The 12,512-nt window shown below is 43.4% G+C and overlaps 2 protein-coding genes across 4 annotated transcripts in view; both read left to right on the forward strand.

Annotated features, from left to right (window-relative positions):
* The window catches only part of IFT74 (intraflagellar transport 74), a 191,647-nt gene extending 179,519 nt beyond the window's left edge, over positions 1-12,128 (forward strand). For all 3 annotated transcript variants that reach the window (XM_075316873.1, XM_075316866.1, XM_075316880.1), the window contains exons 17-20: positions 3,456-3,619; positions 4,658-4,783; positions 8,658-8,718; positions 11,842-12,128. In XM_075316873.1, the coding sequence (XP_075172988.1) occupies positions 3,456-3,619; positions 4,658-4,783; positions 8,658-8,718; positions 11,842-11,957 (467 nt within the window). In that variant the 3' untranslated portion in view covers positions 11,958-12,128. The remainder of the gene's footprint in view (positions 1-3,455; positions 3,620-4,657; positions 4,784-8,657; positions 8,719-11,841) is intronic.
* Positions 8,863-12,512, forward strand: part of TEK (TEK receptor tyrosine kinase) — a 255,677-nt gene continuing 252,027 nt past the window's right edge. The window contains exon 1 of the mRNA XM_075316854.1: positions 8,863-9,013. The gene's annotated coding sequence lies outside the window, so the exon portion shown is untranslated. The remainder of the gene's footprint in view (positions 9,014-12,512) is intronic.

A 12,512-nucleotide genomic window follows, 5' to 3' on the forward strand; every position in this document is an offset into this window, starting at 1 on the left:
AAGGTCGTGAAGGGGTTAAAGAGCTGTAATTCCTAAACCTTTACTGCAATTAGGATGTGAATGTTTTGAAATTACAGCTGAGAGTCTGCACTTTAAGCCCATATTGCTTACCTAACCACCTCTTGAATATGTTTTGGTAAACAGGTAAAATGCCAAAACTTGTTACTGACCAAATATTTTTGGACGTATGCATATATATATCGTATGCAGAATTATTAGGCAAGTTGTATTTTAGAGGATTTTTTTTATTATTGATCAAGAACTATGTTCTCAATCAACCCAAAAGACTCTTAAATATGAAAGCTTAATATCTTTGGAAGTTGGAGTGGGTTTTTTTAGATTTGGCTATCTTAGGAGGATATCTGTTTTTGCAGGTAACTATTACTGTGCAGAATTATTAGGTAACTTAATGAGAATATATTTTTTTTATCTTGCTTGTTTATTTTCACCAGGTAAACCAATATAACTGCACAACATTTAGAAATAAACATTTCTGAAATGCAATATCAAAACCCAAAAAAATTAGTCACCAATATAGCCACTTTTCTTTATGATGACATTCAACAGCCTACCATCCATAGATTCTATCAGTTGCTTGATCTGTTTATGATCAACATTGCATGCAGCAGCCTCCACAGCTTCCCAGACACTATTTTCCCTCCCTGTAGATCTCACATTTTATGAGGAACCACAGGTTCTCTATGGGGTTTAGATCAGGTGAACAAGGGGGCCATGTCAGTATTTTATCATTTTTTAGACCTTTATTGCCCAGCCACGCTGTGGAGTAGTTGGATGCATGTGATGGAGCATTGTCCTGCATGAAAATCATGTTTTTCTTGAACGATACCGACTTCTTCCTGTACCACAGCTTAAAGAAGTTGTCTTCCAGAAACTGGCAGTAGGTCTGGGAGTTGAGCTTCTCTCCATCCTCAACCCTAAAGGGTCCCACAAGTTCATCTTTGATGATACCAGCCCATACAATTACCCCACCTCTACCTTGCTGGCGTCAGAGTGGAGCTCTCTGCCCTTTACTGATCCAGCCTCTGGCCCATCCATCTGGCCCATCAAGAGTCACTCTCATTTCATCAGTCCATAAAACCGTTGAAAAATCAGTCTTAAGATATTTTTTGACCCAGTCTTGAAGTTTTATCTTATGTTTCTTATTCAAAGGTGGTCGTTTTTCAGCCTTCCTTACCTTGGCCATGTCCCTGAGTATGGCACACCTTGTCCTTTTTGATACTCCAGTAATGTTGCAGCTCTGAAATATGGCCAAACTGGTGGCAAATGGCATCTGGCAGCTTCACGCTTGATTTTCCTCAATTCATGGGCAGTTATTTTGCACCTTTTTTACCCAACACGCTTCTTGCGACCCTGTTGGCTATTTGCCATGAAACGCTTGACTGTTCGGTGATCACGCTTCAAAAGTTTGGCCATTTCAAGACTGCTGCATCCCTGAATTGGTAGTTGGCTCTCAAGCCTATACAGCTTGGAGTAGGACAACATGTACAAAAAGCATCATGTGATCAAAATACTCATTTGCCTAATAATTCTGCTCACAATATAGAAGGGGCGCTGGGCTAATATTACGATGGCCATTATAATATTTTAAATACCTCCATTTATGTATAAGGTAGAATGTATTTTCGTTTTTCACAGTGTGCGGCTGGATTTTTTCTTATATATATATATATATATATATATATATATATATATATGTACATCCATACATACATATATATATATATATATATATATATATATATATATATATACATATATATATATATATAATATATATATATATATATATATATGTAGCTCCGGCAAAAATTAAGAGACCACTGCAAAATTTTAAGTTTTTTTGTTTATAGGTATATTTTTGAGTAAAATATACATTGTTCTTTTATTCTATATACTTCTGACAACATTTCTCCGAATTTCCAAACAATATATTTTGTATTTATTTTCTGAAAATGAGAAATAGGCAAAATGACAAAATAATGTATTGCTTTCAGACCTCAAATAATGCAGAGAATACAAGTTCATAATCATTTAGAAACAACAATACTAATATTTTAACTCAGAAAGAGTTCAGAAATCAATATTTTGTGGAATAACCATGATTTTTAGTCACAGCTTTCAGGCGTCTTGGCATGCTTTGTATCAGTCTTTCACACTGCTTTTGGTTGACTTTATACCACTCCTGGAGCAAAAATGTAACCAGTTCTTCTTTGTTTGATGGCTTGTGACTAACCATGTTCCTCTTGATTACATTCCAGAGGTTTTCAATGGGGTTCAGGTCTGAGATTGGGCTGAGCTTGACAGGTTTTGATGTGGTGGTCCTTTATCCACTTATTGATTGACCTAGCTGTGCGGTGTGGCGCATTGTCCTGCGGGAAAAAGCAAGCCTCAGAGTTGGGGAACATTGCCTGACCAGAAGGAAGCAACTGTTTTTCCAGGATAACCTTGTATGTTGCTTGATTCATACATCCTTCACAACGTTTAATCTGCCCAGTTGGACCATAGAGGACTGGGGTAAGGTAATCTTCTCTGATTAGTCTAATTTTCAGCTTTGCCCAACACCTGGTCATCTAATGGTTAGATGGAGACCTGGAGAGGTGTACAAGCCACAGTGTGTTGCGTTGTGAAATTTGGTGGAGGATCAGTGATAATGTGGGAATGCATCAGCAAGGCTGCAATTGGGCAGATTAAACTTTCCAAAGGGCGTATGAATCAAGCCGCATACAAGGTTATCCTGGAAAAACACTTGCTTCCTTCTATAGAAGCCATCTATGTGCAATTTTATCTTCCAGCAATCGCCCCCTCCATGAATAGGAAGTGTGTGAGAGATTTGCTTCTCTTGCACCTGTGATGCCTCCACTTTATTGGGGGTCTTGCTATATCCTGCTAGTGCATTAGTTCCTTGGCCCAGACAGGTTAGAACTGCTGCCCTCTATTTACTGTAAGTAATATTTACATAGTATAAAATACATGGAATGCACTGCCATATAGTGCCAGATTTGTCAGTATGTAGTACTTCATGGGATAATTTATTTTCATTCTTGCAAACACATACATCTTTGGGTTTATTCCATAGGAAGTCAATAACTGCTCAAATATTTATAATTCATTTTAGATATACTGCTAATGTATATAGTATAAAATGTTATTTCTGTATTCAACCTGAAAGACTCTAAGTAAAAGTCTCAAAGCTGATTATTTTCTAGGAATGTTGCCATAAATAAATGTTCAGTACTACATGTTCTAGACATGGAGATATATGAAACATCCAAGACATGAAGGACATTTAAGGAACCTAACGTTTCTCTACAACACGTGTATAAAAATAACTTTTTAGAAGAGGTTTGCTTCTTATGCTTTATCGCTTACCTAAAGCCTAATTGAAAAAGGTTAAATAAATGCTTTACTATTGAATTATATGTTCGTTCCCACAGAGAGCCAACGTCTACAGCAAGATCTTCAGAAAGTGGAGCAGCTGGAATCCAAGATAAACAGTGAGATGACATCCCTAAAGGAAAAAATCCAACAAATGTCTGAAGGATTAAAAACCTACAGCGACTTGGATGCCCTCCGAGCCTCAGCAGAAGAAAAGAAAAAGGTAGTTGGTTAATTGTGTTTGCGGTGCTCCGGGTACAACATTTGGAGATTGCGTCCTGAGTGCTCTGTATAATAGAAGTACTAGTGCAGATCCCAAATAGAAGCCTTTGTCAGTAAAGTGAATGTCTTTTGGCAGGGGTGGGTAATTCATTCTCTCAAGGAGCTATGTGAGAGACAGTCAGTTTTGTGGAGGACTGAACTTATAGAATGAACTTAATTCTCAATATTAATATTAACATTTGATTATTAATTATTATTAATAATGTTTTATATTATTATTATTTTATCGCAGAATTGGGGTACAATAGGGATTATTATAACCTGTTTTCTTACCACTTGCAGCTAATTAAGACCATATAGTTTACTGCTTTTTATAAGGTTTCTAAGTCATGCTCCTGGTATTCATCCTTGAGTTGTACTTAGATTGGCTGCGGACCTTACTATGGTCTCTGTCCACGTTCCGCTCTGTTTCTGTTACCAGCCAATCTCTGTGTCCTCTCTGCTTCCGTCACAATCCTGCCCCTTTTCTCTTTCTCCTGATCTTTGTCTTCCTTCTCACATTTCTCTTGCCTTTTTCATAATTGTCTATGCATCTAATGCTGCCGACACCACACTATGGCATTACATTTAATTTCCAGCCCTCTGGTTGTCCCAGTCTGCCGGATGTGGCTTGTGAGCCCATGTTTTCCCAGCTCTCCCTTATGGACAACTATCCGTTGCGGAGACAGGAAACCATCAAGTGTGTCCCAGAGGAAGGACTTGTCAGACATGCATCACCCTCTTGCACCTGTCTCCAGTACTTATAGGAGTTTAGACATTTATAAGATTTATATGGGTTCTCCGCAACACTAGCATTATTATATGGTCATCTCAGATAGAAAGCCATAAATGACCTGCCAAAGACCCTAGAAAGCTATCAAGGATGTCTGGTTTGGTAGTGAACTGATAAAACAAATGGATTTGATGGATTTTGTGCTAACATCTTATTAATCACTGTGTAAGAATGGAATTAATTCTGAGTAATTGGTTATTTTATTAGAAACTTCAAGAGGATAAAATCATTTTAACCAAATGTAGAGACACGTTTAAGAAGACTATGGTACAGATTAATTCTGAGAATGAAAAACTGAAATCCCAACTTCAGGACAATGAGACCCACTCCCAGGTATCTGAATACTATAGACAGCATGGCCTCCCTTCAATATCTTTTAATATTCTCGTCTTCTGTTATGGAATGTTTTCAGGGTTTTATGGGTTGTTGTATTACATGTAACTATATAGCTAAAGGCCCATTTAGACAAGACGATAATTGAAAATAATCATTCATAGACCGTCCGCGCATTGATTATCAGCTAATGTATATTCGCCGGCAATCTCCCAATGAATCGGACTGTATATAGCCAGTTGTCTTGTAACAGCCCCGGTCAGCCAGTCTAAATGGGCCCTTAGATCCATGTGGATAACATGTTTTTTTTATGGGGCGGAGGAGGGATTCCTTATCATGTCTGAATACAATTAACTCCCTAATTAATTTGATCATCGGGTACTTTGATTTTTAAACAAACTCTGATAATTCATTGTTGATATAATCAGATAGCCCTGATTTTACTCTTAAAGGGAACCTGTCATCAGAAATTTCGCCCAAAAGCTAAAAGATTCCCCCTCTGCAGCTCCTGGGCTGCATTCTAGGAAGGTCCCTGTTATTATTGTGCCCCATGTGAGACCAAAATAAAGCCTTTATAAAGTTCTACCTTTTTGTATGCAGCTTCTGTAAATCCGTCACGGGGGCGGGCTCTCTGCCGTCCGTTATTCTGCCTCCTGGTCCTGTATGCCGCCCCCATCGCTCCTTTCCATATCTGATGCACCGCCCACTGCTCCAGCCATCCCTGCGCATGCCCAGTGCCAGTCTCACAGGACTGAGCAGTTTGACCGCTGGTGACGTGTGCGCAGGCAAGTGATTATGGACGGGACTGTGACTGTTATCAGCAAGTACCCGGCCATAATCTCTTGAGCGCGCAAACCTCTCCAGCATTCACACTGAGCTCAGTGTAGATGCTAGACTGTATGGGCTGCTTCCAGGGATGACGTCCCTTTGTCATGTGATAGTATTTCGAACACGCCCCTATCACATGACAAAGGGACGTCATCCCTGGAAGCAGCCCATACAGTCTAGCATCTACACTGAGCTCAGTGTGAATGCTGGAGAGGTTTGCGCGCTCAAGAGATTATGGCCGGGTACTTGCTGATAACAGTCACAGTCCCGCCCATAATCACTTGCCTGCGCACACGTCACCAGCGGTCACACTGCTCAGTCCTGTGAGACTGGCACTGGGCATGCGCGGGGATGGCTGGAGCAGTGGGCGGTGCATCAGATATGGAAAGGAGCGATGGGGGCGGCATACAGGACCAGGAGGCAGAATAACGGACGGCAGAGAGCCCGCCCCCGTGACGGATTTACAGAAGCTGCATACAAAAAGGTAGAACTTTATAAAGGCTTTATTTTGGTCTCACATGGGGCACAATAATAACAGGGACCTTCCTAGAATGCAGCCCAGGAGCTGCAGAGGGGGAATCTTTTAGCTTTTGGGCGAAATTTCTGATGACAGGTTCCCTTTAAGGTCCAGTCACACTAAGCAACTTACCAGCGATCCCAACAACGATAGGGATCGCTGGTAAGTTGCTAGGAGGTTGCTGGTGAGATGTCACACTGCAACGCTCCAGCGATCCCACCAGCAACCTGACCTGGCAGGGATCGCTGGACCGTGGCTACACGAGTTGCTGGTGAGCTCACCAGCAACCAGTGACCAGCCCCCAGCGCAGCGTGGAAGATGCTGCGCTTGGTAACTAAGGTAAATATCGGGAAACCAACCCGATATTTACCTTGGTTACCAGCTCACGCAGCTACACGTGCAGAGAGCAGGGAGCAGCGCACACTGAGCGCTGGCTCCCTGCTCTCCTAGTTACAGCACACATGGGGTTAATTACCCGATGTGTGCTGCAGCTAAATGTGCACAGAGCAGGGAGCAGCGCACACTGAGCGCTGGCTCCTTGCTCTCCTAGTTACAGCACACATCGGGTTAATTAACCCGATGTGTCCTGCAGCTACATGTGCACAGAGCAGGGAGCAGCGCACAATGCTTAGTGCTGGCTCCTTGCTCTCCTAGTTACAGCACACATCGGGTTAATTAACCCGATGTGTCCTGCAGCTACATGTGCACAGAGCAGGGAGCAGCGCACAATGCTTAGTGCTGGCTCCTTGCTCTCCTAGTTACAGCACACATCGGGTTAATTAACCCGATGTGTCCTGCAGCTACATGTGCACAGAGCAGGAGCCGGCACTGACAGTGAGAGCGGAGGAGGCTGGTATCAAAGGTAAATATCGGGTAACCAAGGACAGGGCTTCTTGGTTACCCGATGTTTACATTGGTTACCAGCCTCTGCAGAAGCCGGCTCCTGCTGTCTGCACATTTAGTTGTTGCTGTCTCGCTGTCACACACAGCGATCTGTGCTTCACAGCAGGACAGCAACAACTAAAAAATGACCCAGGACATTCAGCAACAACCAACGACCTCACAGCAGGGGCCAGGTTGTTGCTGGATGTCACACACAGCAACATCGCTAGCAACGTCACAAAAGTTGTTCGTTAGCAGCGATGTTGCTAGCGATGTTGCTTAGTGTGACCGGGCCTTTACTGCAGGTCAGCTTCCCATAATATATTCACCTTTGTATATATATATTTTACATAAATATGGTAATTAACATTTCTAGAAATATTCTGAGTCCCCTAATTATACTTAGATTTCAACAAACAGTAGACAGTCTAGCGATATGGTAGCTAGTAGTACTGAACCTTAGGCTCCATATGGATGACTCACTGAATAAATGCTGATGTGTCCCTCTGATGACCATTGAGGGTTCTGGGGGGGTCTGACGTCCACCAAGCAACTATTCATGGCTTCACTGGTGGACACAGACGGAAAAGGGCCCCTCTGCAAGAACAATATATGGGCCCTTTGCAGCCCAAGAGTTCATCATAACACACAACTCCACCTGCATTAGGCTATATGCCCACGTTGCATGTTTACATGCAGTTACGCTGCGATCTGCACCGCAGCGTAACTGCATGCGTCCTGCGTCCCCTGCACAATCTACGGAGATTGTGCAGAAGCCGTGCCCACGTGGCGTATTAGAGCGCAGCGCTTCGGCTGCTGCCCGAAGCACGCATGCTAAGAAGTGACATGTCACTTCTTCCGTGCGGTTTGCATGCTGTCTATAGGGAGAGGCAGCATGCAGAGTGCACGAATTCTGCAGGCACCAGGTGCTTCAGAATGCAGCTCTTCAGCTGCGCTCTGAAGCGCACCTTTTAGCTGCGGTGCAGAGCGCACACGTGGGCACATAGCCTTAGAGGTACAAATGGACCCCCTTACCTTTTGGGCCCCTGTGCGGCCGCACAGGTTGCACCAATGATATGTCCACCCCTGGATGGCTTATCCATAGATAGTATTCAAACTATTAAAGAGGTTAAGCAAGATCCATGTACAATCACAGAATGCCATATTATTATCTCTTGATACCTGTAAAGGTACCGTCACACATAACGAGATCGCTAGCGAGATCGCAGCTGAGTCACGGTTTCTGTGATGCAGTAGCGATCCCGATAGCGATCTTGTTATGTGTGACACTTACCAGCGATCAGGCCCCTGCTGTGAGATCTCTAGTCGTTGCGGAATGGTCCAGGCCATTTTCTTCAAAGGTGATGTCCTGCTGGGCAGGACACATCGCTGTGTTTGACACTGTGTGACAGGGTCACAGTGACTGCTGAGATCATTATACAGGTCGCTGCTGCGACCTGTATTGTTCCTGCATCATCGATGGTAAGGTCTGACTGTGTGACATCTCACCAGTGACTTACCAGCGATCCCTATCAGGTCGCATCATTTTCGGGATCGCTGGTAAGTCGTTGTGTGTGACTGGGCCTTAAGTTACCCCTTTTTTTGACCCCAGAATTTTTACATTTTGTCTTTGTTATATAATCACAGCTTACAAACTTGGAAAGAAAATGGCAACAGCATGAGCAGAACAACTTTGTGATGAAAGAATGTATCCTTTGTGTTGTAGAAACTGAACACCGAGGGATAAAAAATAAAATGACTGAATAGTACAGGGGTAGCCACTTTCTAAACTATACTCATTTAATAGTAAATTAAAAAAAAAAATATTTTTTTTTGTGTGCTGTCCCTTGCCAAGGTGGAATCATTCTTTGGCTCTTTTCTTGTTCTTTCTTCACAGATCAATGCTTACTAAAGCTTTTCTGTGTAGAGTAGTGCAATCTCCTAGTGAAGTACTGGCATAGGTGATAAAATGTATTGAATCCCAGCAAGATCTTGTCATACAGGTAAGTGAAAGTATGTCTAGGGAATCTGTTAGCAGGTTTTTACTGAGAGCAGTATAATGTAGAGGCAGAGACCCTGATTCCAGCAATGTGTCACTTATTGGCTTGGTTTGTGTAGTTTCAATAAAATCAGTGTTTTATCAGCAGGCGATTATAACTACAGGGCTTATTGACTTGTACAATGTCCTCCTCCTGCTCAGTATAACTCTGCGCCACATTCTGCCAATTTACAGAGTACAGAGATAGCATCCACTCAATGGTGTGAATAGGGTTATAAAGGGTTCAGCATTCAGAGAACTGCTAGATCTGCAGCAAGGAAAACAACGATTTTATAAAAACTGCACATGGTAGCCCAGTAAGTGATACATCACTTAAATCAGGGTCTCTGTCTCTACAATATGTTGGTCTCAGATAGCATAGCAAAAAGCTGATGTCAAATTCCCTTTAAGGCTCCCATGCACATTAGATAAAAGTCGTCGGTCGAACCCCCCAACAATCTAATGTATATAGGGGCCTCACAACTCTCTTCCAACATGATGTCGGGGAGAGAAGGATTAGGATGGTGGAATTTCATTGGACGATGCTTTTGTTTACTTGGGAGATAAGTCACTGCCAGACTAGTCTCCAGGGTAGCATTCTCCTCTCAGGAGATTTAGCTTGCTGCAGAATGAACCTTCAGAAATCAGAATTGAGCAAAAAGATTTGCATGACCCTGGTCCAAAGCCCAGCAATCTTCTTCCCCAACGCTGCTGCTTCTTCTTTTGCTACTTTCACACTTTCCTTGAACAGCATCCGTCACAATGCGTTGTGTAACGCATGTGACGGCTGCCTTGCGAAAAGTGTGATAATAAAGGCCACGGATTCCAGTGAAATACCGTGTTGCGTTAAGTTGTCTTTAGCCGAGAGAGAGTGCCCTCCTCATCACCGCACACATTCCCAACACTACAGCCCTCATCTTCACCGCACACATCCCGACACTACCGCCCACATCACCGCACACATCCCGACACTACAGCCCTCATCTTCACCGCACACATCCCGACACTACAGCCCTCATCTTCACCGCACACATCCCGACACTACCGCCCACATCTTCACCGCACACATCCCGACACTACAGCCCTCATCTTCACCGCACACATGCCGACATTACCGCCCACATCATCACCGCACACATCCCGATACTACAGCCCTCATCATCACCGCGCACACACCGGCACTACCTCACCCATCATCACCGCACACGCAGGCACTACCGCACTCATTATCACCGTACACACACAGGCACTACCTCAGTGACGTTCCCGCTGACAGTGCGATTCACTTCAGTTGCTGCGTGGAGCTCACAGGAGCGGCGGTGTTCTACTGCCACTCCTGTCAGCTTCATGTAGCAGAGCTGGATGCGTCGCGGGACCTCGTGTGGATTACGCCGGACCTGGAGGGGTATTTGGGGATTTTAATAAAATGCTGAAAGAGGTGTTATTTTTGTCTTTTATTCCAAGTAAAGTATTTTTTCGGGTGTATGTGTTTATTTACTTTCACTTACAGGTTAATCATGGAATGTGTCTCATAGACGCCTGCCATGATTAACCTAGGACTTAGTGGCAGCTATGGGCTGCCATTAACTCCTTATTACCTCAATTGCCACCGCACCAGGGCAATTCGGAATGAGCCAGGTAGAGTCCCGGGACTGTTGCATCTAATGGATGCAGCAATTCCGGGCGGCTCCTGGCTGATATTTTTAGGCTGGGGGACTCCCCATAACGTGGGGCTCCCCATCCTGAGAATACCAGCCTTCAGCCGTGTGGCTTTACCTTGGCTGGTATCAAAATTGGGCGGGACCGCACACCGTTTTTTTTTAATTATATATTTATTGTACTGCACGATATAGACCCGCCCACCAGTGACTGTGATTGGTTGCAGTGAGACAGCTTTCACTCAGCGTGGGGTCGGGGCTGACTGCAATCAATCATAGGCGCCGGTGGGCGGGGGAAGCAGTGAATACTAGATAAATTAATGAGCGGCCGGCTTTTTCAAAAGAGGAAAAGCCGCCGGAGCTTTGTGACAACTGTGCAGCGTTGCGCCCGTGATCGGTGAGTATGAGAGAGGGGGGAGAGAGACCAGGAGTGATTTTAAACAATTTTGATCGTTCTGCTGGACATGCTGAGCATGCGCAGCAGAACGTGACGAAATCCGTCAGCGGATTCCGCCGCTTAGCGCATAGCGGCGGAAACTGCCACCATAGACAATCATTAGACACCGTGGTGGATTCCAACGGAATCCGTCAAGGCGCGCTATTTTAACGACACAAAAAACGCTACATGCAGCGTCAAAATAACGATGCTGCATCGTGCAGCAGATGCAACGCAAGACCATCCGTTGCTATCCATAGCTAATAGAAGTCTATGAGGAATATAACGGTTTCCTGCAACGGTTACCGTAATTCCTCAAAGCTGCGAATAGCAACGGAAGCCGTCCAACACAAGTGTGAAAGTAGCATTAGTCGGCTTGGTGTGACATCATGCAGAGGGTCGCTCCACTACAATGGCATTGAGCCTACTAATCAGAAGAGGTTTCTGGTCTGGTGGCTACGGACTACCAAGGTGGGCATTGGAGCAGAGTCCTGAATCTTTTTGCTCACCTCTTGCTGACATACATTGTATGATCCAAAGAACAAAATGAAAAAGACTTGTGCCTTATGGGTTTCTATTGTTTAACTGTTACGGAAAGAATAGTGAACATCGCTTTTTAAGATATAAATATTTAGAATAAATGTACATTGCACATTATACTTTTTGCTTCGGAAGTATTTCCTTAACTTCTGTATGCAGTCATAGCTTCCAAGAGCCAAGAGAGTGACTATAAGCAAGTGATGAAGACTGTGAGCAGACAGATAGCCGATTATAACAAAACGCTCATAGATGCTCTGCAGAACTCCAGGAACTGAACAGTTCAGTTCTTCAGTCCTGGTCTCCAGCAATATCCACTTAATGGCTGTATAATCTATATCTTTATCTGAAGAATTCTTTTGTACACTTGTAGTTGAAGGACCAAATATGTACTGTATTTATAAGCTCTCTTTCCATGTATGCTGAAGAATAAATAAGTTATTTGATCATTTTGTTGCCAGTGTGGGATTACTTTTTATAGAAAGATCTGTGTACTTTGTAGCATTCATTCATTATGTTTTCGTATTCTTCTGTTAACACTTGATTCCCTATGGGTGGTAAACTGCACACGGGGTCACACAGTATATGGTCCAATAATGAGGACACAGTGACTGGCTGTACTGTAATGTTCTAACGCCACTGGCAATGTTTTGGGCTACTGTATATTGTACTTTGTAATGGATAAAATCTTTCAACCGATAAATGTAAATGGTCACTGTCATTTCATCAAACTTTGCATAGATCAAATAGTACAAGCAAACATAAGAAACTTTGTAATCTGTCTTACCAAAGAAATATTCTTCTTTCTCCACTTATATCCCACTTCTTCCCCT

This window comes from Anomaloglossus baeobatrachus, chromosome 1 (genome assembly GCF_048569485.1).
Source record: "Anomaloglossus baeobatrachus isolate aAnoBae1 chromosome 1, aAnoBae1.hap1, whole genome shotgun sequence".
Taxonomy (NCBI): Eukaryota; Metazoa; Chordata; class Amphibia; order Anura; family Aromobatidae; genus Anomaloglossus; species Anomaloglossus baeobatrachus.